Genomic DNA, 26357 nt, shown 5'->3' with positions numbered 1-26357 from the left:
TGAACCTTGCTGATGATTTATTGCAGGGATTAGAATTCCTTATAGCTACACAAAATTAATCTTCAGGATCCCAGCTTTCAGATGATGTACATCATTTTATGTGGCATATATGGTTGACCTGCATCTCCCCCTTAATATCCCCATGGCCCCCCATAAAAAAGACAAAATGGGTCTACAGTAGGGAGGAGTGGAGTGGAAAAGATTAAATAAACAGATAAATAGACAATGATTTTTACTACTTCTATATTTCTGTCTCATTGGCATTCAAGGCATTAGAAAATAATAATTATATATTCATATTTTATAATAATCTTTCAAAACACATTTGGTGTACTAGTAGTTGGGATAGTGATGTGTATGCAGTGCTTCACATGGCTATAATATGTTAGCATTAAAGATTCCTTGAAATTGGGATTCGAACTTCGAAAAAAACAGTCATTCATGCTCTGGTGGATGTAACGGAGAAAATTTAGCCAATGAAGTCATCAAAATGTTCTCAGGAAATCCAGCTTCCTGCACATCATTAAATCACCCCATCTTTTTCTCAAAAAATAATAACCTATTGGTCTCACTCATTTCTTCCACAACCACATGCTGTCCCAACAAGAAATACATCACATTAGGCAAGTAATAAACTGCTTTGAGATTCAAGCTTCAGTGGGTAACTTTTATAAAAAAAAATAACTTTTGTCATTATTGCTGAAACTTTCACTATATCCTGACAGTAGTACATGAGACAGATAATCTGTGAAACAATCAGGTTCCTCTAATTCCTCCTAGTGCTCCTAATGGTATTTGCAAGAATCCACCAGGCCTGAACAAAAACAACCAATCAGAGCCAAGAAAGATGTAAAGACAAAGTCTCATTCCCAGGGTCCCAAATTTCTTCTATTAAATTATATTTCTGTTATCTAAATATTAAATGTATTCCCTAGAAATTTAGACTCTCTTCCTTAAATAAAGTTTAACATTTGTATAATAAACTCAGTTATATCCAGTTCCCCTTCATTGATATGTTGGGATTTTGTATAATTTCACAATACCAAAACAATTACATAAGGTTCTGTTATTGACACACAAACGGGAATATTTAGATGAATTGATTTAGCTTATGTTGGTTCATAAAGGTCCTCATCAACCACACATTTATGAGTGAATTAGACATTTTTTGTAGGTCAGAGGTATGATGTGACCTAACCTTTGGTCAGAGGAACACAACATTAATCAGGAGGCAGAGAAAATGAGGACACCAGACTAATGTACTATAAGCAAGAATATATCTCACTTTGATATTATTCAAAAACATCCTTTATTATATTTCATCAAAAGCTGCAGTAGGCCACTTAACTTTTTTGTCACATATTTGCTAAAACTTTCACTATATCCTGACAGACCGGCTCCTCCTAGTGCTCCTAATGGTATTTGCAAGAATCCACCGGGCCTGAACGAAAACAACCAATCAGAGCCGAGAAAGATAGTGGTTTTAAGAAAATAACTATCTTAAAACCACCAACCCTAAGCCTCAGTATATGACAACAAGGGAATGAAACTCAACAATCAAGTGTCTTGCTTTGCTCTGATTGGCTCTTACAGGTAGGTATAAAAGTTACCTACTGCAGCTTCATTATGTGATGTATGTACATTTTTATATAGGCTATATTTAGACTAGAATAGCTCATTACAGTGACCAAAGTCACTAGTTGCACTACTGCAATGTGTTTTATCAAATATATCAACTGAATGTGAAATTAAACAGACAAATAGAGGTCATTCCAACAAACATTCCCAAGAAAAGAGACAAAGTTGTAGCTTTGGCAATATTTCAAAATACCTAAAAAATCTTACTGTTATGATTGTTCAAGTCTTAGATGAAGCCAGATGGCAATAAAAATTATCATATGTATAGGTGTTGAGGTTATTTATAACATGTATGATTGCTTCATTTCAAAATGATACATAATCAGACAAGTAATAAAATACATGAGAACACAAAGGATAGACATTGTTGGAAATGTACAGTACTTATTCAAATATAGTACCTCCTGCAGTATGAACTATAGTAGAGACTAAAACACACTCACTGATGCACTCATAGCACCCTCAAAACCCCACAATTCCTCCCATCTAACTGCTGATGTCTTAAACATCAGCGGATTTTAGCTGACACTTCATCTTTGAGCTTGAAAACAGCAGTTTCCAAAACTGGGGTTGAGTGAGAACTCGGCTGAAAGCAGTATCCATTACAGATAATGTACTCTCTATGAGTATGTGTATCGTCACACTCAAATGTGTCAATATCTGTATTCTAGGAATAATAATGTTAGCCATCTAACATATCCACTCTGCTCTTGCTAGTGATTGCTAGTAACCCAGCCACACTGAAGAACGTTATTCGCCACTGGATAATATCTGTTAGTTAGTTAGCCAACATTTGCTTGCTCGCTACAGCTAGCTGGCTACAGCTAGCTGGCTTCCTTGCTAATGTTATCACTAGCACATTACTGTCTGAGTGGATATGTTAGTTTGAGTGGATAAGTGGCTTGCCAAACTACTTCCCCAGCTAACGTGATCTATGATAATAACTTATGTATTATGGTGTTTATTTTAGACAACAAAAAATGATGTTACGATACAAAGCTAACAATTGCTTTCTACGAGCCAAGAGTGATGCAAGGTAGCGTCCTTCATTGTGTAAGAACATTACAGATATAGTAAGGCATTCTTAAAATGATTGCAACTTACAGGTACTACTTGGAAAATTAGAATATCGTGTAAAAGTTGTTTTATTCAGGCAATTCAAAATAAAAGGTGAAACCAATACATTCTATAGACTCATTACATGCAAAGTGAGATATCTCAAGCATTTCTTTGTTGTAATTTTGCTGATTATGATTTACAGCTTATTAAAACCTCAAAACCAAAAACTCAGAAAATTAGAATACTGTGAAAAGCTTCAGTATTGTAGGCTCAAAGTGTCACACACTAATCAGGTAAGTAATCCAAAACACCTGCAAAAGGGTCCTGAGCCTTTAAAAAGTCTGTTTGGTGTGTCTGGTTTGGTTTAGAAGAATTCACAATCATGGGGAAGACTGCTGATCTCACAGTGGTGCAGAAAACCATCATTGACTCCCTGCACAAGGTGGGTAAGACACAAAAAGTGATAGCAAAAGAAGCTGGGTGTTCTCAGAGTGCTGTCTCAAAGCACATTAATGGACAGTTAAGTGGAAGGCAGAAGTGTGGAAGGAAACGGTGTACAAGCCGGAGGGATGACCGCAGCCTGGAGAGGATGGTCAGGAAAGGGCCATTCAAAAGTGTGGGGGAACTTCATAAGGAGTGGACTCAGGCTGGAGTTGCTGCTTCAAGAGAAATGTCGAATTTCCTGTTGTCAAGCCGCTCCTCACGAGCAAGAGCTTAGCCAGAGGCGCCTTAGCTGGGCTAGAGAGAAGAAAGACTGGACTGTTGGCCAGTGGCCCAAAGTCCTCTTTTCTGATGAGAGCAAGTTTTGCATCTCATTTGGCAACAAAGGTCCCAGAGTCTGGAGGAAGACCGGAGAGGCGCAAAATGGAAGATGCATGAAGTCCAGTGTTAAGTTTCCCCAGTCTGTGATGACTTGGGAATCCATGTCAGCTGCTGGTGTTGGTCCTCTGTGCTTTATCAAGTCCAGCTGTCTACCAGGACATTTTAGAGCACTTCATGCTTGCTTCAGTGGACCAGCTTTATGGGGATGCGGACTTCATCTTCCAGCAGGACTTGGCACCTGCCCACACTGCCAAAAGTACAAAATCCTGGTTCAACAACCATGGGATTACGGTGCTTGACTGGCCCGCAAACTCACCTGACCTGAACCCCATAGAAAATCTGTGGGGCATTGCCAAGAGAAAGCTGAACGGGAAGAGACCAAACAATAAAGAAGAGCTCAAGGCCGCGATTGAAGCATGTTGGTCTTCCATAACACCTGAGATATGCCACAAGATGGTAGCATCCATGCCACGCCGGATTAAGGCAGTCATTCGTGCAAAAGGGGCCCCAACCAAGTACTAAGTACAGATGCAAGATTTTACATTCAGAGGCCTGACATTTTTGTATTTAAAATCCTTTTTTTTTTGTTATTGATTTCAAGCAGTATTCTAATTTTCTGAGTTTTTGAATTTGAGGTTTTCTGAAGCTGCAAGTCCTAATCAGCAAAATCAAAACAAATAAAAGCTTGAAATATATTGATTCGCATACTATTTGTCTATATAATATGTAAATTTCACCTTTAAAGTTGAGTTACAGAAATACATGCACTTTTTCAGGATATTCTAATTTTCCAAGTAGTACCTGTATTTGTCTTGTGTGTGTCATGTCACTGCTTTGTGTAGGATGGTGGAAGTGCTGCAGTTAGCCTAACACTACTGCAGGATTGTCTTTTTCTGCCACCACTTAGGCTCTGCCCACAAAATACGTCGTCATTGTTTCCAAACACAAAAAAGGCCTACAGTATACAGATAACAGTGGACTCACTCATCCCAACATGGTCCTCATGAGGATCGGTCTCGAACTTAACTTTTAAGTCAACATGGACTAGAAGTCCTAGAGGTTCTCAGAACTCTTCAGAACTGATGGTTTCTACATTTTCATGGTAACTGAGCAAGCTACTAATGAGGAGTGATACAGTTGAAAGCTCATGCATAGCTACTAAATGGACCTTAAGGTGGTATTGTCTTGTCACCAATCAAGAGTGGATTTTTGTTGGGACTTTGGGGTGATATCAGGCTCAATCAACAAAATCATGGACTTCACATATGATAACATTGTGCTCACCAAAGTCGTCCATGTGGGAACATGGCGACACCGCCAAAAATAGGTAAAACAGAGCAAGAAACATGGTAGGTAGTTTTCATAAAATAACTTTTTGTCATATTTGCTGAAACTTTAAAAAAAGAATCAGGTTCCTCTGGTTCCTCCTAGTGCCCCTCGTGGTATCTGCAAGAATCCACCAGGCCTGAACGAAAACAACCAATCAGAGCCGGGAAGCGCTAGAACAAGCCAGAAGAACTTGATTTTTTCACAAATTATCTGTCTCGTGTCCTACTGTCAAGATAGAACATTAGATAATTATATTAGAACATTATAGAACATAGAACAAAATTATTTTTATAAAAAAATTACCTACTGCAGCTTTAAGTACTAATACACCATAGTTTTCCTTTTAGCTAAACAACTTTAGTGAAACAACTTTGCATACTATTTTTTTGGTTCCTTATGTTTACATGTGTTGTTTAGTAGTATTAGTCATCACAGTACAACATTTTAAACAAGCATAAATATTTGCATTTGTAAAAGTCATGGAAGACATAAAATTACATTTTCTGTAGAGGAAATATAGTTCTACCCAAAGTTTCTCTATGCACATTGTTTTATCAAAGAGTTTCCCCAAACCAGTAACCACCCTAATACATTCTATCCTTCAAATCAAGCATCATTAAAGGCATATGCCCACAGGGACAAAGAGCTGAACTTTAAAAGAAAGTACTTTATCTTCTGAAAGTCTTTCATCAGATGAGGCAGTACTTGTTTGATACTACCATCCCAGCCACATCTGAGACAGTCTGTAACATTTCACAACATTTAGTCGTCTATTTCACTTTAACAGGATAACAGAAAATGTTTCCCCTCAGCGATCCTCAGCTCCAGCCTGGACCTGGATCCTGGACTCTTCTGCCCTCCTCTGGTCAGCTCTATGAACTGCTGCTGAGTCTTCGACGCAGCAAGGAGGCAGGCTTGGTTTCAGTGTCCTCTACATCGCTCTCACATTGTCTCTGGAGAAAAGCATTAGAAAAATTGGATTCCAATCTGATGCAGACTTTTGGATGTCATGAATTTGCACAACTGTATCTTGTAAAGCTTACAGTGCGGCTTTGAATAGACCATCTAAACTGAATTTGAAGAAGTACATAAAAATGGACAATATATACATCAAGAAACACTAAGTATCTTTGCATATACAAGATTCAGTGTTGAGTAGCTCTAAAAAAAAAATTGTATTCAATATCAAATAAGTTGAGTTAAGTGACTTTATAAAAGACTATGCTTTACTACAGACATACACAATTATTTTTCAAGGCACCCTGCATAAGCTTCTTTGACTTTACCAAAATCTAAAACTGCATCAGTTCATCGTACAATAATTATACAGGGCAATGCTACAATGGACTTCATTTTCAAATCATATTAAATAATACTATAAAACTTTTAATAATAGCCTGGGTTTTTATTTGCTTCAACCACTGAACTCACCCTGCACTTACTGGGGACAGGCAGGAAATACTCTCTAAGTTTAGTTCAGCAACTATGACACAGCTTCCATTTCAGGTTGTATTGTTTTCTCTGTGCTGCCGCCATCACACTTGAGCTCACTTGTTTTCCGAGCCAAAGATTTACGGCAGCCAGCGTACAGATGGTGAGCAATGGACTTCACATGACAATATTCACAACTCGGATTAGTGTTAATCAAACCCCTCTGATTCTTATGATCCTTTTGACCCTTACGCACTAAGGTAATATAAATAATGGAAGAATGGACACAAACTGTATGGGACAGACTTTATGAGCACTTCAGAAGTTGGGAGCCAGCTCTTTTTTCTGTCTTTCTTGTTAACCATGCCGGTAAATCTGAATGAATTATACTTTGTGTCCCATAGTTTCTGTGAAATGAACCAAATGATTCAACGATCTAACTGATCTAACGATATGCAGTATCTCCATGTTGACAAAAGTTTAAACATTTATGTTTGTTTAGGAGATCTAAGCAGCTTAAAACTCGCTCAAGTGGGAGACCTGGTTGCTTTTGAGAGTTTTTATGCATCCAAAGAACTTCTATAAAATCCAGACCAGGCCTCTATGTGAGACCTGCATTTATCTGTCAAAACGTGTACCACACCAGGCTAGTAAAGGAGACCTGCGTCTGTTTAAGACACTAAAAGAGCATTACTCAAGAGGAAACTTTAGTAATAAATAAGTACTCTTTGGTGTGTGAGGGTTCTATCGGCAAACAAGGTGAAATGATGAGATTTATCTGTTTGATCATAATACATTCAGTAAGAGCTGGCCTTTTTTATTTTTGTTCTTATTTTGTCTATAGAATTGTTTTATTGGAGTATATGTGCATCGCGATGGGTTGTGTCAGTGTTCTGTGATGAGTAATGTGAGTGTGTTTATTTGTATGGTACTGACACCATGTAAACTGTGTGGCCCCCAGGAAGAATGGCGGCTGTTATGCAGAAGCTAATAGGCGATTGTAATAAACAAACTAACATTAGTGGTCTTACCTGCACTGTATCTGGATCTGAGCTCCCCTTCAGCAGTTTCAAATGGACCAGCCGGTTACATATCCACACCATGTTGTAGGACATCTAGAGGATGGAGGGGGGCACAGGGTGAAGAAAATGGTTTACAGTCTTCAGTAAGTCTTTCCAGCCAGTGGTGCAACCAACCAGAATACCTGAACGTTCTTAAAGATAATACTTAGATGATGAAGAGCAACTCTGTCTTCATTTACATCAGCTCGGTATCATATAATGTTTCTATAAAACCAGGTAGCTACACCCAGTGTGTGTAATTTGGGGGATTTAGATACCCCAATTGCTCAGTTATTTTCTATTTATCGATAGCAGGGATCTCAAACTGCTGGCCAGGGGCCATTTGCAGCCCTCGATCCCCCTACCTCCGACCCAACATGATGTCAAAAGTAACCCCTAACTCCTGCTTACTGTAGCTGCTGTTGGCTAGTTAGCTCAGTTAGCTGTGCAGCTAGCTGTTCTATTAACGTTAGCTGACTTCCTTAGCGGACTGGGAGCTCGGAGCAGCAGGGGAATGCACAGGAACTGTAGACTGCTGGGAGGAGAGGGTTTGTTTTCATGCCTGGTGTGGGGGTCCCCAGCAGGAAATGCGGTTGGGGATCAACAGGCACCAGAACCGGAGCCAGGCAAGCGAGAAACAGAGACGGGTCAGCAGCCTCAGAGTGGCTAGACCTCCCAACCTCCCCTATCTCTCTCTCCCTATTTTCTTCTCCTTGTCCTCTGTGACTGCCACCTCTCTCTCCTCTGGCTCTCGGTGTCTCATTCTACATGTTTGGATCTTCCTCTCTCTCTCTCCCTTGTGTGCACGTTGCTGTCGTCTCTCTCTCTATGTGTGTGTGTTTCTCCTGTCTGCGTGAAAAGAGCTTGTTTGGTGACACCTGAGTTTGCTCAATGTCAGTGTCCAAACTGTGATTTTACTATGGTACGTTGGTCTATTCTGTACACACATCTTTTTCCTCTCTGTCCCTCCTGGGAGCAATATTTTTTTCCCAGGATGGCGAAATTATGACTAGCTCTACTCTGACTCTGATTGGCTTACCCTAATTTTCTTACCCTAACCCTAACCAAAACCAATCAAGGCAACAAGTATTAGCCAATCAGAGGCAGAGTAGAGCGGGTCTTAACTTTGCCATCCTTCCAATCTTTCCCCATTAAAGGACAGAGGGTGACGTATCCTGTACAGATTGTAAAGCCCTTGAGGCAAATGTGTTATTTGTGACATTGGGTTATATAAATAAAACTGACTTGACCTCTGCAGAAACTTAGTTGTGCACTCTAACAAATATAACTGGCTATATTTGCAGATAGGAACTTGAGGGTCCTACTGTCCCTGCACAAGTGGCTCCTTCTGGTTGGTGGGCCAATCCCTGATAGCCGATATATTCGTTCAATCACCCAACCATAATGCCCTCTCACCTTCCATTTCCGTCTGGCATTGAACTTCTTAAAGTTCTTCATATTGATTGAGGATCGGTTTCTTTTGGCCAGCTGTGTGCGTGTGATGGGCTGAAACAGACAACATTTACATTCATTTTAAGTAACATCCAGCAGCTAGATGCGGTTAACAACTAAAGCATGTTTTGGGCCTTGAAATGGTAGCAGACGTATAGTAACCTTAATCCATGGATGAAGCAGACACTCCTCAGCTGTCATTCTATCACTGGAATACACATCAACAAAGAAGTAATGACAGATCAGGTAACAGATTAGAAGAGTAGTAATAAGTGACAAGTAATAATTAATTGCCACTCTCTACTGGATAAAAAACAGGATCAAAAACAGTTTCACACTTTTTTTTTTACACATCAAGTAAGGCAGCTAGTTGTACTGAGATGGAAAATAATGTTATTGGTCATTAATAGGGATGCACCGTTTGGGAAATCTTGGCCAATAGTCGATGCCATGTTTTATGTTGTTAGTTATTCACTATTTATAGTGTTATATATTATATTGTTGTATATTGACAAACATCTACAAAGATAAGTGTTTCTGCCTTGTTCACTGTCCGAGCTGCTGCATGGAGCACATTGGTATTTGCATGCAATTTGTGCTGAAAAAACTGAAATTATTATCTATTATTATGAACATCAGCCACTGATATCAGTGGATGCCATCTTATTTGATGCTCGGCTGATACATCAGTACATCCCTAGTCATCACATATGAAAGCAGACAATGGATCAGTAGCTATATCACAATATTGGTTCTGCCATAGGAAGGGCCCTATGCTGCAGCAAGATCCGTCTAATTTATTTTCCAGGAGCCAAATTCACACAGTGATCCTAATAATTGTACTAAAATCTATATATTTCAGCCCAGTGGTGGAACAAACTCCAAGCAGAGCTTGGAACTGAAGAATCCTTCACCATCACACCAACACAGCCGAATGTCGACCGTGCCACCAGCTTTAAGTTTGTGGGTTGACCCTCCTGAAGAAGGTTCACCAGCATCTGTTTTCCTGAGAGGACTAAAGAAAGTCCATCTGCTTCTTCAGAGTTGACGCACCACAGTGTTTGCAATCCTCCCCTCTGGGAGGCGCTACAGGTGTCTTCATTCAGGGACCGGCTAGCTCAGGAAACGCTTCTTTCACCTCTGAGATATTTTACGGCTTTTTACCCTTCTGGATGCTGAACGCCATCCCGTTGTCTCAGAGTACAAGCACTGAGACAACAGAATGCAGTTTATGACAATGACAATAAAGTTCCATCTAATCTAAACAACTAACATGAGATGGTCAGTCAGCACCACCTTCTATAGCCAGAAAGCCCAACAGCATCTGCACTTTGCATAAGTAAAAGCAGGCTCCCTCACCCAGCAGCACTATACACAGTGTGCTGACAAGTCGCATTACTGCTCAGTACAGCAACTGACCACCTCTCCTCCATCCCCCTCTTTCCTGTCAGACACACTCAGGCAGACAGAGACCTACCTCACCAACAACCCAGTGACTCATACGCTGCTCTTGCTGCCATTTCTATGTATTTCATCTTTAATGGTGAGGGTATTAGAAGTACATCTATCCAAATTAAAACTGTTTATTTTTTTTTATGAAATGAGGCACACATTTGATTACATGTGTGACAGCACATGCACTTTACTCAACTTAATACTACTAGCACCAGCACTGTGTTTGTACCTCTTGTATGTCCTAATCGAGTATTCTATATGGAAAGGATGATAATAAAACCTTTTAAACAATGTATTTCTAGACCGTTTGTTATTTTTTATGAATCCTTTTTTTACACTTTATTGCTGATTAATATTTTAATTTGTAAATATTGTATAATTCTTCTTTTATTGCCAATTTAAATATCCATTGATGAAGTACTTAGTACTTTGAATCCCTCCAGGGGGTTGCAATGTTACAATTGCAACAATTAACGCAAATTTAACCAATCCCTGTAAATTCTGTGCAACCTTGCAATTTTGTCCAATCACTGCAACTTTGCGCAAGTTTTACCATGAATTTTACCAATCATAAAGTCCCCCGCCAAACATTAAGCTATATGTCAACAAACTACTAACAATGCTATTCTCGCTGGAACAAGATGCCTTTTTTAAAATCACACTTTCTCCCAAAATTTCATTGCAAAAAAATGCTAAGAAACATTGCAACATGCATCGCAATTTTTTAGAAAAGAAAACCAAATAACAGTCCTATTGGCTACTGCCACTAGTCCTCCCTAGCTGCTTGCTTTTACAGGAAATACATACATATGTGGAAGCAAACAACAATCACATTCCTGTTTTTAATCTAAACTTTATGTGACTTTTTTTCAAGGTTCTCATTTTGAATTTGTGGAACTGTACATTATTGTTGTCATGTGACCATCCTTGTCGTTGTTGCCATCTAGTGTCTTGGAAGCTCATATAGGCTAAAATAAATCAAGCACATAAAGCCACTGCCACTGTCACTCCAACAACCTAGCTATCCCATAACTCCTAAGAGCCTATAGGGGGAAACAGCTTATGTTAAATTACCAATGACAAATTCTGTAACAATAGTACATACTTGGGATCTTTCACCAAGAGTTTCTGGATGAAGTCTTTGGCCATGGAGCTGGTCATGCTGAAATACTGTGGATCAAACTCGTACTTCATGGCGATTATGTTCCCCAGAGTCTCTTGATTGGTCTCACCTTGGAATGGTGACATCCCGCTCAATCTGAGGACAGATTGCACAGCAAGAGTCAGACTATGGTAAATGGTAAATGGACTGCTGGTTTAGTATTTTGCTCAAGGAGATGCATTCCATATCTGATAAAAGCTCCAAATTCACTTAATAGGAAGTAAATTAAAGATCCTTTAAAAGCAGATGGCCATAATACAGAAAAAGATCTACACACCAGTGAGTGTAGACTGATGTAACTGCAGATAGTGTCAAATATTATCAAACAACAGATTAAAATAATTTTTATAAAAAATAACCTTTTGTCATTATAGCTGAAATTTTCACTGTGTTTTGACAGTAGTACATGAGACAGATAATCTGTGAAAAAAATCAGGTTCCTCCTAGTGCTCCTAATTTGCAAGAATCCAGAATCAGGCCTGAACAAAAACAACCAATCAGAGCTGAGAAAGATATAAAGATGCTTTGGGTTGGACGCTTGAAGATAGTTCAAGATGATAGTAGTTGTTGTTGAGTCTCATTCCCAGGGTCCCAAGGGGTCTGTGTTTGACACCCCAGGAATGAGAATCAACAATCAACTATCTTTCTCAGCTCTGATTGGTTGGTTTTTATTCAGGCCCAGTGGATTCTTGAAAATACCATTAGGAGCACTAGGAGGAGCCAGAGGAACCAGATTTTTTACATAGATCTCATGTTCTGCTATCAGGATATATGTCAGGATGTAATATGCAAATCCCAGAAGTTGCTCTGGCCTACAAATCTGGAGAACAACATTTGAAAAAAACATGTTAAATTAAATTTGTGATGCAAAAATTATCATTCCCACACTAATCATAAATCATATCACAATATCTGTCAAAATAAGCAGAATATGGTGTTTTTATGTGTACAACAACATATTCAAAGCCTCACATGCAACCCAACACACAAACACTTACAGTATGTAGGTAATAACTCCGATGCTCCTGGAGGAGAAAGAAGCACAGGCAGTCATGTGATGTGGTTTACTCATTTTTACTACTGATGACAAACGTAAGAAAGATAGTGTTTAAATGGTTGGACATTCACTCAGTCTGCTGTTTCACACAGTCAACAGACTGAGAGTCAGCTGGGATCTTGTGCAGTTCAGTGGGTCTCAGAACAGGTTGGAACATGTCAACAGAAGAATGTACTTCCTTAGAATGCTCACCACATATCTGCAGCTGTGCTCAGAGGTTCACAGTTGATCACCTCAGGGGCTGAGAGAGAGAGAGAGAGAGAGAGAGAGAGAGAGAGAGAGAGAGAGAGAGAGAAGAGCGAGAGGGAGAGAGAGACCAAGAGCGAGAGAGAGAGAGAGAGAGAGAGAGAGAGAGAGAGAGAGAGAGCGAGAGAGAGAATTTTGAGACTCAATACAAAATCACAAAACAAAATATCATGATATGATATATTATATATATATATATATATATATATTACCCCTCAATACTATATTAATGATACCTTGCCAAATTCCTTCACTAGCTAACATGACCCATGATTAAACTGGTATGTATGTATTGTATTGTATTGTGACAGTGTTGGTGACGATGTTGATTTTAGCCAACAATAAGTGACAAAGCAAATGTGTATAGCTAATCACAATATATTTCACAAGCTTTGCAGTAATGTTAGCTTTGAATTTGGGCTTTGCATTGTGGAGGGTGCCGGTCGTCTGTAGAAATTAGCAAACTCAATTTCAAAAGCAGAACAAGACAATTGTTTCTTTATTTCAGGGATCTTTCAGTTTATCTCAGTCACTTTCCTTTACTCCAAATTGGTGTATATCACTGCGTGGCTAGACAAAATTTCTGACATCATCTTTATGCTACTTTTGCTGCTACTCAGACTCTTTGAAAATCTTGTAGCTCTTAACCCCAAAATTCCACCGGGCACGGCTTCATGATGTCGGCGGTTTGGCTCTGTGATGCGCACCTTTAAATTCTACTGATAGTGTTTCAGAAGCCAAATGTCTTGAGAGCGTGTTGCCTGCCCGACCTTGTTTACTTGCATATTTTGTCCTTAAAAAGGATAGATATCTGTGTTTCTCCGCTTAAAATCTCCTCAAACCTGCCTCTGACTGACTACTTCTGGCCTGGTGCCATAGAGTTGATGTAGCATCCGGAGTTTGCATGCTGTATTTTATTTTTAAAACGGACCAAATTCCCTATGCCTTTTGTGTATCTGACTTCCTGCCAGTGCAATCTGCTCTGTGCTGCTTAGACCAGCCGCATATTCTACGTGGAGCAGAGCGAAGAGACGCTTCTGGGTCACGGCACTGGCTTCTTGTGGAATTTTAAGCAATTTCTAGAACGGTTGTAGTCAGCTGCAGCAAACGTGGACCGGAACGTATTGTGGCCATGCCCATTGGAATTTGGGGGTAAGTGTTTGAAGGCTGCCTCACTCATGGCTGGCTCCCACAGTGTTCCAGTTGCTACTATCTCTATCTTTCTACATTGAGTTTGCTTTTTATAAATACAATACTATAAAAGCCATGTTAACAAATGAATGGTGCATGTTTATGAGTGACTGAATGTGTTAAATGAGAACATCATGTCAAATAAAGGACTATTCATCCTCACCAATGTACTGTGGGGTCCCACTTGTGCTCCTGTACTCCTCCCCCTGATTAAAATGGTGGGCCAGGCCAAAGTCGATGAGTTTGACGTTGTGCTGTGGTGACACTTTGTCTGCCAGCATGATGTTTTCTGGCTGAACAGAGACAATATTGTTGTTAAAGTGGAAGCATATATTTTAAAGTCACAGTCGTGTCTCAATAAAGTAACTCAGAGAAGTAATTCCGGTTGGTTTGCCGGCACCTTGAGGTCAAAGTGGGCAATGTTCTTGCTGTGCATGAATCCCAGTCCCTCCAGGATCTGCTTCATGAACTCAATGGCCTCACTCTCCAGCAGGTTATCCTTTGCAGCAATGAAGTCAAACAACTCCCCTCCATTAATGCTGAAATGTCAAACAGAAGTGTGTGTTATAATACTTATTTTGAGGTAGCAAATACCTTAAAGGACAACACAAAGGAAAGGTGTTTTGGTGGTGGTGATTTGTGTGTTGTTTGTGGCATACCCCTTTAGTCGTGACAAGCACTAATTGTCTATAACTGAAAATACTGTATCTGACTCAGTAAAAACTCTCCCTTCCTAAGTCCCGCCCCTTTTTGCTCTGTGCTCCAATAACAGTTGAGCAAGCCCCAGTCAGAACTTTGGTCAACTTTCTCCTTTCCTGTCCTTAGATATGCTATGTGCTAGGCTCACGCTCCGTCTATGTTGAAAGTCAACCATATTTTGAAGATGGTTAAAAAATACAAGCGACATATGAATTTATAGTCACATCTTGAAGGTCCAGTGTGTAATATCTAGGATGATTTATCGGCATGTTGAACCACCATGTTTCTTACAGTATTCCAGGAGGGACAAACCAAACTAGATAGGGGTGTTTTTTTCGCAGCCACCGTAGTTTCTGGAATCAGTCAAATATTGAACAGTCAGCTCTACCTTTTAGGTTTAAGCTTACTAAAAAAAAAAAAAAAAAAGATGACCAACTTGAAGACTGGAGATAGAAATCTTAGTGTAATGTTGGGCATCATAGTGTCATAGGTTGCCCTTATTAAACTATGATTTACTCCTAAAATACCATGTAATAAATCTCTTTCTGTCTATTTACTTAAGTCTGCTCAAGCATTGAACTGTCAATGGTGTTAAATAATTGGCCAAAACATGCCAGATGGACTAAAATGATGTCACTGAAGTCAAAAATCTTCTTTATTGTATTAATGAAATGATTTAAAAGTCCAGTGTGTAACATTTAGGAGGATCTATTGTCAGAAATGGAATATAATATTCATAGGTATGTTTTCATTAGTGTAATGTCCCAGTGGAAGTTGTGGCTATTCAGAATAATGTTTTGGCATAGAGCAGATTAGATTCGCCCCCAGTAACTGAATTCATTCCATCCAGTAATCAGTATAATCTCTATGAATAACCCAGATCTTCACAGTGCCCTATCATGTGAGATTTTGTTTATATACGTTTATATCTTTAATAATCTAAAAACAATCTAAAAAGACATTTTTTCTCACTGAAATTAATGAAATGCTGATATTGCAACAATTTGTGTACAATAGTCTGAAAGCAGGCACTGGTTTTAGTATCAGTTTCAAAACGCATTTAAACCACATACGTAGCCCATTTCCTGACTGGTGTGAGAGAAGTGATAGATAATGAAAGACTGGCTGAGACCGAGAAAACCAGACATGCTGAACATGTCTCACTGTAAGTAAGTAAGTAAGTAAAGCTTTATTTATATAGCACCTTTTTGACACAGAGATCCAAAGTGCTTTACAAACAACAAATAAACATAAGGGTATAACCACACCCAATCAAACAAACATAGGGAGCATGTAAATACAAACAAAGGAAGATAAAACAAGAGGGAAAGAATAAATTAAAAGAGAGACGACAGATGAAAAACAAACAAGGAGATCTATAAAAAGGCTTGCCTGTAGAGGTTTTGAGCAGCCGCTTAAAACAGTCCACAGATTCACTGAATCTGAGTGAATGGGGAAGACTGTTCCACAATGTTGGGGCTAAAACAGCGAAGGCACGGTCACCTTTAGATTTACAGGTAGAGCGTGGAACGGATAAAAGGCCGAGATTTGAGGAGTGAAGTGGCCAAGGAGTGGAATGAGGCACAAGGAGATCTGAAATGTAACTGGGGGCAAGGTTAGCTCGGTCGGTAGAGCTGGTGACCCATGTACGGAGTTGCTGCAGCGGCCCTTTGCTGCGTGTCATCCCCTCTCTCTCTGTCTCCCTTTCCTGTCTATCTACAGCTGTCACTATCCAATAAAGGTAATAAAAGGCCAAAAAAATTACTTAAAAAAAAAATGAATAACTATCCCAACCTCTGAAGAGAGGAAAACAAAACGGTTTTTAAGTCAATGATGACCATCATTGTGTTCTGACAGTAGTACATGAGACAGATAATCTGTTAAAAAAACACATTTGCTCTTGCCATCCACCAGACCTGGATGAAAGCAACCAATCAGAGACAAGAAAGCAAAAAGAGGCTTAGGGTTGAATGCTGGAAGATAGTTTGTTGTTGAGTCTCATTCCCAGGGTCCCAAGGCATCTGTATTTGACACCCTGGAAATGAGACTCAGCAATCACCCATCTTTCTCGGCTCTGATTGGTTGTTTTCGTTCAGGCCCGGTGGATTCTTGCAAATACCATTAGGAGCACTAGGAGGAGCCAGAGGAACCTGATGATGTGGTGGAAAATATTAGTGCATTAGAGCATAGTTGAAACATCAAGAACAGTTTCCTGTTCTGAAAACGCTGAGTTTGTCCTCTAAGGACAAACCCAAAAGAACATTGGAGAACACCTTGACCCAAAACTGGAAGCTCCCAAAACTCCTGTCCGCTTCTGTTGAAATTAGATAACATATTGAATTAGAATGAAAATTGATAACTAGCCAACCACTGATGAGAAATTACCAACTGCTGACGTCAATGACAGGTATAAGACCAAAAGCCTGGATACGGTTTTGGGAATTCTGTGGTTGTTCTGTACTGTTGTACTAGGTTTTCTGAAGAGTTCTTGGAACTATATAGTATCAATTTGAATAAATCCTGCAAAGGCTGTTCATGAACTTCTGTCTCCAAGTATTTTTCCAACAATGATCACAGATTATCTGTCTCTTGTACTACTGTCAGGATATAGTGAACGTTTCAGCAAATATGACAAAAAGCTTCTTTTGTTTTTTTTATTACCTACTGCAGCTTTAACAAACAGTAAGACCACAACCAACAGATGCAAAGTTCCTCCAAACTCCAAAATGTTTATATAGTGGATCCATACAAATAACACAATAGATGTTTTGGAACTTTTGATATTTATTGTCCCTCAACAGGCCACAACTGGGCAAAATTAAATTATGCTTGTTAAGCACTATACCAAAAATAAATATCAAATATATACACTCTTTGTAGTGCAAATAAAACAAAAAAAAACTTCAGACAATTGGTAGATATACTGTACTTCAAGTATTTTCTTCCTCGAAAAAGTAGAACAGTGTAACACAGTGTAACTGAAAAGTACAATGTATAGCAAAACTAAGGAATCCAAACATAAATAGGTAATACATAAGAAATAAAAAATACATCTCCATAAAAATAAATCTCTTTCTCTGGCCATTGACAATCTCACTTCAAGAGGCTGCAGCCAGCCAACAAATAAATCTAAATTAAATGATGCTCTTTAAGCAATGTACCAAAAATGTATTCAAACAATATATACACTCTTTTTAGTGCAAATGTAATAAGATGCAACACAACTGGCCATACCTGTCTCTCGTTGACTGACTCGCTTGTGTTGTTCGTTGTGTGTCGGACTATGCGTGCTTTCGAACACCTGCCCAACTCTACCTCTGATTGGCTTACCATGAAATTTTACTCAGCCTCAGCCAATCGTCAGCATGTATGCGCTTGTCTCGTGCACTGCCCACTAACCAAGGAAGAACAGTAAAAAAAGTCTTTGCCTCTCGGCTCAGAGATCTAGTTGGTCTGATGAAAAAAACAGATTCAATAATAGTAACGCGCCGCATTTTCTGGCAGTAACGGTAACAGCGTTATTAAGATGGGAAGAGTAATCAATTAGATTACTCGTTACTGAAAAGAGTAAAGCCGTTAGTAACGTCGTTATTCCATCACTGTACAACACTGACCATCACAACATACTATGCCCACATACTGCTCTGCTTTCACTACTGTCACTAAAAACCCAATCACCTCAGTGTCTCCACTCCTATCTGCCAGTGGATTTACTACTTCCTTTACAAGATGAAGGAATTTGTCCATGACCACATTTTAAAACCACTATACCTCAGCACAACCACCTCACAGGGCTGTGTTCTGTACTCTCTCTCCACACCAATGATTGTGAGCTAAACATGGGCTGCTGGTCTAGTTTTACACTGATGGAATGAATCCATTAACACCTCTTCAATCCCCCTCTGGCTCTGCATCGCTGCACTCAAAGACTACAGCTTGCTGCACGGCCTGCAGAGAAAATCATTGACCCAACTCACCATGGCTGATTCTCATTCTCAGCTGACAATGAGAGCCCTAAAAACCGGGACCACACCCACACACACCACATCCACAGCTTGTTTCCTCAGGCCTTAAACCTCATAAACAACTCTTTACTGCACAGACTCACAATCTCTACATCTGCACTGGACTTATCTGACAACATCACTGCCATATTTGCACATTAACTTGGCGGCTGTGGCTCAGAGGCAGAGCGGGTCGTTCCCTAATCGGAAGGTTGTGGGTTCGATCCCCGGCTCCTGCCGCAACATGACAAAGTATCCTTGAGCAAGATACTGAACCCCAAATTGCTCCTGATGCTGTGCATTGGTGTGTGAATGCGTATGAATGAGTTAGTTGCTGTTCAATGGGCTTTGCCATCACTGTGTGAAAGGGTGAATGTGGCATGCAGTGTAAAAGCGCTTTGAGTGGTCGGAACACTAGAAAGGGTCTATACAAGTAAAGGTCCATTTACCATTTACATTACTTCCTCTGTTGGTTGTATATATTGCTTTTGTGTATAATAACCTCAATGTGACTCAGAATCATGTCATTAGTTTAATTATGATGGACAGTCAGACAGCTAAGGATGGGACGATATACAATATTATCATGTACTACGTTAAAAAACACTTACACTATATTTGGCCACACCTGCTAATTCTTGAATTCAGGTGTTTCAACCAGACCCCTTGCCACAGGTGTATAAAGTCAAGCACCTAGCCATGCAGTCTCCATTTGCAAACATTTGTGATGCAAAATGGGTCGTTCTAAAGAGCTCAGTGACTTCAAGCGTGGTACTGTGATAGGATGCCACCTTTGCAATAAGATGGTTCATGAAATTTCATCCCTGCTGGATATTCCACAGTCAACTGTAAGTGATATTATTAGAAAGTGGAAGAGTTTAGGAACAACAGCAACTCAAATCTTTCCAGTCATTCCAAAATTCTGTCACTATGGCTCAACTTGCCGGAGCCAAAAACAGTTAAATTAGATGTGTGGAAGTAGTATAAATTCCAAAATAAAGAAGAGGGAGATGAGGTTTCTATATGTGAAACAATAAATATGCATTTCTTACAATCACAGGATGAAAATCAAACATACGCACACACACACTTTACTGTCAACTCACAGCTCCAGAATCAGCACCACTTCAGCTCGACTCTCAAAAACGTCTTTGAGAGTCACAATGTTTGGATGTTGAACAGCCTGGAGGATCTCCACCTCCTGCTCTACGCTGCTCCTCTCCAGGCCCAGGCGGCTGCACGCGCCCTTCCGGATCTTCAGGAACTTCCCCGCCCAACAAGTCCCAGTGGCCCGCTCACGAACCTGACGAACCTGGCCAAAATGCCCACTGGACAGGGCGGGAACATAATTCACAGTAAAACACCAAGCTTGAAATACAGCAAGAATACAACTGCCCCTTCCTAAGCCCCACCGCTATCAGATGTAACCTCCTAGCTAACAATTTATGTAGATTAGCTAGTTATTTGGTGTATTGCAAAACGCTAGTTAACTAGCTAGCTAAAGATTGACGTAGGTTAGCTAGCATTTTGTTAACATTAGCTAACTTAAGATGTGACTATATATATGTCCCTTTTATCTTTTAACCATCTTCAAAATGTGGTTGTCTTTTCAAGCTGACTGAGGTTCTGACTGAGCCTTGCTCAACTGTTAATTGGAGCACAGAGCAAAAAAGGGCGAGTTTAGGAAGAGGTTTCTTTAACTGTGGCAAAACTGCAGAAGCTCTGGCAGACCTAGCACCTGCTGCAAAACATTCCAAAAGTTAGAAAAAAAAGAAAGAAAACATTATTAAAAGATGAATTAATCATATATGTTGTTCTGTCTGTAAATATTTGGACATGTTCTGTTCTCACTTTCAGCTTTAAATAGGGTGGCCATTTCCTTCACATCAAAAAGGAGGACACTTTGCATACACGGGGACACGCAAGCAGGTATGTGTTTGGTATGATCCGGTTTTAAATTTTAATTTTTTTCCACCAGATTACATAAAGGTGCATACACATACCACATAGCTAATAATAAATATACAAGATACAGCTCATGACAATGTGCCCTTCCAATTCAGATTACATAGGTCTAATAAACATCATACAGAAACTGTTCTTAATGTTTTTATCTGGATAGATAAAGGGGAAAAAAATGCAGCAACTTCTGTTTCATATATATAGGCTTTGCCTATATATATGAGTATGAGCATTTTCAGAATTTCAGTCCAACAACCAACGTTAACTCACGTTACGTTCTCTGTCGTTGAGAGCTTGATTGACAGCCTGGTGGTAGCAACTGCGGTGATGGAGTGGCGAATCAACACATGGCTCATTTGAATATTAAAATGAGCCATGTGTTGAAAGGTCAGGACACGAAAATGTAACCAATGAAATTACTTATTTTGACACACAATTTTAGCCAATAAGTATTAAACTAACGAGGTAATGTGTCAAAAGGCGACCTTTTTAGTTATTTTCTCAAAAGGAGGACAAATGAGTGTCAGGCTTATGGCTGCGCCTGTAGCCGGACAGGGTGTTTAAAAGCCGGACTGTCCAGCCTAAAACCGGACGAATGGACACCCTAGTTTTAAAGTGTGTAAGTGTTAACGTCCATTAAAATGTAGGCCCTAAATGTTAACACTGTGCAATATGGATGAATGTTACAGAAACTACTGTACTAACAGTAAGATTTCCAGAATACACATCTGGGGTGAGACTACAGCTCATTGTGCAGCCTGCAGGGAAATTAATTGACACACCCAACTCACTTTCAGCCCTGTCCTCTCAGCTGAGGATGAGAGCCCTAAAAACTGGAACTACATACCACCTCCACAGCTTGCTTCCTCAGGTCATAACCCTAATAAACAACCCCTCTCACACCCCCTCATTCTATCTGCCACTTGCACCCCACTACACAGACTCACAATGTGTCACCCATCACATTTCCTGGCATATAATGCAGACTGTCCTCCTTTCCTATCTCTACATCCGCACTGGACTTATCTGACAACATCTCGGCCATCTTTGCACAGTACTTTGCACATTACATCCTCTGTAAACTTGGTTGTATATATTGCTGGGCTCACTTTCAGCTTTAAAGTGTGTAAGTGTTAACATCCATTTAAATATAGGCCCATGTGTTAACACTGTGCAGGAGGACAATGGCAAGGCTACAGTTCATAATGCTGACAAAGGATGGATGTTACAGGAAAACAACATCTGGGGTGTTGTTAGTTACCAGGTTTTTTTATTTACATTGGACGACTGCAGAGGAAGAAAAAGTATTGAGGTACAAACACATGATAAGGTGCATGTCTGTGTCCTTCTATGGTTACCTGTGGGAATTGAAATCAGGCTTGTGCATATGGGACCCATTAAACTCACTGACATTTATAAAACAGAACCATGTGTATGTATGGCTTTATTCATCTGATGAAAGAATTCCTATGCATGTATCTGTATGTGCAAACACAAGTTTTAGTTGTGAGTTTTATTCATCTAGCCCCTCTCTTCAGAATAAAAGCAGAGAATTCTTTAAAGTCATAATAATTTAATGCAGCATTTAATTAATTTTTAAAATCAGGTTCCTCTGGCTCCTCCTAATGCTCCTATTGGTTTTTGTAAGAATCCACCAGGCCTGAATGAAAACAACCAATCAGAGCCGAGATAGATAGTTGATTGTTGAGTCTCATCCCAGGGTGTCAAATACAGACGCTTTGGGACCCTGGGAATGAGACTCAGCATTCAACTATCTTTAATAATGTCCTCAAACTGACAGTGAATATCAGCATTTTACCTTCATAATCATTGTTTTATTTTAACTCCAAGAAGCTGGAGTAGAGAGGAAACACAGCAACAAAGTCTGTAAATGACCACTGACTGCATTGTGGTAAACACTGCTTGAGACGTGCAGAGCTTTAAAAGAAAAAAAAAAAGAAAAAGTCATATCCTTACCTTCCCAGAACTTCACCAATCTCATAAAGGTCCTCCACATTTTCAGGCTTGAAGACTGCCATGTTGATTTGCTTCGCTTAGATCCACCTGCTCCTTGGTTAGTCCATTCCTGGCTGTTTAACAGTCAACTTCAAGTTGTTCATGATCCTCCAAACTCTACATACACCAAAGCTGGACCTGATGAACATGATAAATGGATGTCAGAAATTACATTACTACATATGTTGTTCCACTCCCTGTATGTTAACGGTAGAAAAAAAAAAAATCTAAATATATTTATTCTGTGTACAGTTAACCAGTTCATAACGGGGAAAAGGAGAAGCTGAGACAACAGACAACCCACTATCAGATCAAAATCTATGTATTCGTACCTTTTCTTCTTAACACATTCTTAACCACGATGTACCAGTTTAATGCAAGCCTTTCTGTGGAATAGGAAAGACCCTATGACATCATCAGTTTCTACAGAGGCGCAGGTCACATGTGGGTGTAGCACTTCCTAATTTCAGGTTCTACTGCAGGGCTGTGAACCTGAGGATTTTTAAAATCAGCTGCAATACTAAAAATGCAATAAACCCCTTCCTTAACTACAGATTTCATCTAACCTCTTTATCTGCCCTTCCTACGGTCCCATCAATAGCTCTTTATTGCACAATTTCTATTCCAGCCATGCAAAATAGTCCTTAAATGTTTTCCCAAATTACACTCCCTCTCTGATGACACATAAATAAATTCTTTTATCACACCACTCCCCACCTTAAAAGATTTGGCATCAGCTGTATGTAACCAACTTCCCTCTATACATCTGACTTCCCTTAATGACAGAGTATGAAAGGATGTGAGAAAGGGATAACACATTTTAGGGCTACTAGTCCCAACCGATGTAGAGCTGTGTAACATGTCTACTGGCTAAAGGAAGCATTTTCAGCTATATTAATGTGGACAGAGGGTGGTCTGTTGATAGAAAATCGTCTATGTTTTTATATCATGCTCTATCGACCCAGCAGGCAATGCTACCTGGGAGAGGGTTCAGAATGAGCGACAGGACTGGAGCAGGGCGAGTGCGCAATGGAAACGGATTCACAGCCTGTAAGACTGACAGAGGCCAGCTGATCTACACTCTGACTCTGGGAATGAAGACATGGCGGATTCAGACAGGGGAAGGGGAGGAATGAAATGGAGGAAGAGGAGCGAGTTTGTTGTAAAGTATCGATTGTTGTAAAATCAGGGATATACTAAATACTATAGGGGACAGCCCTATAGTAAAGTAAATTGAAAGATAATTCACTGCAAAGCCTGGTTAACTGATGGCCTTAAGACTATCTAGTGTTTTAAACCTGTTCAGTCTGATATAATGAACACAAGATTTTTAGAAATAAATCCTTAATGTAGAAGTGTTTTCATAACTGTGGTACAAAAAACAGGAAGACTCTACTACCAAAAAGTGAACTTATAAATGCACTTATGAATCCATCAGAGTTATCTTAACTTAATCCCCTTCAGCAGGTTTAACTTCAGCTGAAGACTTGTAAATGCCAGTCATGCTCATGTACTCATTAGACTTGAACCCAACCTTAAGCACACATCTGAGAGTTGACAAGAACCTGTGATGAACTGGATGGTAGCCACCTCTCACCAAGGCTCAAGAGCTAAAAACAAAAGAACAATGCACAGCAGGAGTTCTAAAAGGGGAGCATGGAGCCTCTGAAGCTTTTTTGTGCGAACCTCTAAGGTTTGCTCTGAAAAGGCTCATATGCTTTGAGCTGAAGGATTTATCCTATATCATCTGATAAAAAAAAAGAATTTTGGATCTGTATCTTGCATGTTTTGTGTATAATCACCTGAATATAAGAATCGTGTTGTTGTTACCATAGAATGAGCTGTTTTTATCTACAGACACTGCGAGTCAGCCACGTAACATTTCACACAACGTCAAATACAGATGCGAGCTGTGTTCAGTTAGTTGCAATCCGCATATTCACCACTAGATACCGCTAAACCTAACACACTGGTCCTTTAAATGCTTTTAATGTGAACCTGCAGCTTGATCACCCGTGGTGGCTGGCTGTTAGTTTAGGAAGCGCAGTTTTCTATGAGATGAGCACGCATTTCAAACATCAAGATCGTAAATGATCATGTTCATTTAATTGTGGGAAGCAAAAATCGTGATCATGATATATTATTCGATTAAATGTGCAGCCCTATGAGAGAGAGTTAAATGCATTTCCATGTACTTAAATAACCAGGTTACAGTCTGCTCTCTTCAGTAAGCTGATTTCTTAAATGTCAAATAAACAAGAAATATGGTTTCTGTAATTGGGGTACGGAGCACCCTTTATGCAAAGGCGCACAACTTCAGACACCGACTCAACTAACTGGCATCTTAATCACCATCTTAGTACCGTCCAACACCAGTGTAGCCAATCAGAGTCCGTCAACCCGGACTTTCCTTCATAACCCTGAGTCATATCTGAGTAGGTTTACCTCCATTCATAGTACAGACCTCAGGTCACTGGAGCGCATGCACAGGCAGAGAACCAGAGTTAATGAAGGACAGCCAGACAGAGATAAGCGTGAGTGAGAGGGCAGGGCGAGATCTCAAGAGACTTCTAGCAACAACGTGAGACTGAGAGGAAACACGAGTGACAGGCACAGCGTTTTAAATGGCTGAGAACCTTTAGCATGCTGATTTCCATCCATAGATAAATGTTGTGCACTCCTGGAAATTTTTCACTGTTATTTTGGATTGCTAAATCAAGAGAACACCAGGGTTCCTACTCTTTTTAACAAATCAAATCAATGCTAAATTGTCAGGAAACAAAACGGGGAATTGGTTACTGTTTACTTTATTGTGAAGCACTTGAGTTAAATTAAGTTCATTAAGTTTATTCCCAGGTCATCCACCAGTGAATGAGACTCAACAATCAACTATCTTACTCTAAAATGACCGACCCCACATTACAAGTCAGTTTTGAACATGCGACACGACATCTGTTTCACCTTATAAAGATGGGGCCAGTGTCCTCATGGTGAATCACATAATGATGGTTTGTAAAAATTCGGTTCTGTCAAATTATAATTGACAAACTAACCATATTAGTTAAGGGGACTGGAAGATTAAGGCTGGGGAGTTTCAGTGCATCCTGTTCTGCCACTGTAAACACACATATTAATCCATGACTAAGAGGTCCAGTCTGTAGGATTTAGTTGCATTTAGCAGTGAAGTTGGAGATTGCAATGATTTGAAAAAAGCCTGTATGCTTGGAAGGCTGAGTTGTGAACTTATTTATATTAAACACAATTTAGTTTTACGAAATATTTTTACATTTAGTAAAGAGCTTTACTTTGCACTGTCCAGTGACAGTGTGCTGATACAGAGCAGTAATCCCTTCTTCCCTTCCTCTTTTTTTTGGGCTCATTCTTAAATTCTAATCTCGACTCTACGTAAACAACGTCCTCTGTAAGCCTGTTGTGTGCCAACGCTGCTGATTTTACTAAACTAACCACATACGAGTCCAACCAGTCTCACCACAGGAACTCTCACTTTATTTTTCTTTCATTGCTCATATGACACGTTACGCTGGGAGTTCCCACAAAAGTAGTTGCCGTTGTTGCATCATTTCACTCTATCCCCTTTTTACAACATAAATTCCCACATTACTCAGAGTAACCTTGTAAATCTGACTGATAAGACACCATCAGACCAAAATGTTTCCTACAGTTTGTTGATTATGTTTGTTTGTCATATTTGTGTAGAACTAACACCCAGAGAATATCAGTCCTACAGTTGTAACATTAAGTCACACAGGCAT

At 39.7% G+C, this 26357-nt stretch overlaps 1 protein-coding gene and 1 long non-coding RNA gene across 4 annotated transcripts in view; one reads left to right on the top strand and one right to left on the bottom strand.

Moving 5' to 3' along the window:
• Nucleotides 1–2: 2 nt before the first annotated feature.
• Nucleotides 3–26357, bottom strand: part of si:dkey-240h12.4 (death-associated protein kinase 2) — a 28713-nt gene continuing 2358 nt past the window's right edge. For 2 of the 3 annotated variants that reach the window (XM_051415378.1, XM_051415379.1), the window contains exons 2-12: nucleotides 22546–22722; nucleotides 19713–19934; nucleotides 14304–14442; nucleotides 14067–14196; nucleotides 12659–12707; nucleotides 12408–12434; nucleotides 11353–11505; nucleotides 8955–9000; nucleotides 8757–8846; nucleotides 7311–7394; nucleotides 3–5801 (exon numbers count right to left, since the gene is read on the bottom strand). In XM_051415378.1, coding sequence (XP_051271338.1) covers nucleotides 5721–5801; nucleotides 7311–7394; nucleotides 8757–8846; nucleotides 8955–9000; nucleotides 11353–11505; nucleotides 12408–12434; nucleotides 12659–12707; nucleotides 14067–14196; nucleotides 14304–14442; nucleotides 19713–19934; nucleotides 22546–22607 — 1083 coding nt within the window. In that variant the 5' untranslated portion in view covers nucleotides 22608–22722 and the 3' untranslated portion in view covers nucleotides 3–5720. The remainder of the gene's footprint in view (nucleotides 5802–7310; nucleotides 7395–8756; nucleotides 8847–8954; nucleotides 9001–11352; nucleotides 11506–12407; nucleotides 12435–12658; nucleotides 12708–14066; nucleotides 14197–14303; nucleotides 14443–19712; nucleotides 19935–22545; nucleotides 22723–26357) is intronic. The other variant, XM_051415380.1, reaches the window with a different exon arrangement.
• On the top strand, nucleotides 13679–25184 carry LOC127372071 (uncharacterized). The gene is made up of 3 exons (XR_007886526.1): nucleotides 13679–13864; nucleotides 20464–20535; nucleotides 23550–25184. It is a non-coding gene; the product is annotated as an uncharacterized LOC127372071 (long non-coding RNA).

The sequence above is a fragment of the Dicentrarchus labrax genome, unplaced genomic scaffold (assembly GCF_905237075.1).
Source record: "Dicentrarchus labrax unplaced genomic scaffold, dlabrax2021, whole genome shotgun sequence".
In the NCBI taxonomy this organism is placed as follows: domain Eukaryota; kingdom Metazoa; phylum Chordata; class Actinopteri; family Moronidae; genus Dicentrarchus; species Dicentrarchus labrax.
This window is presented reverse-complemented; position numbering and strand designations above follow the sequence as displayed.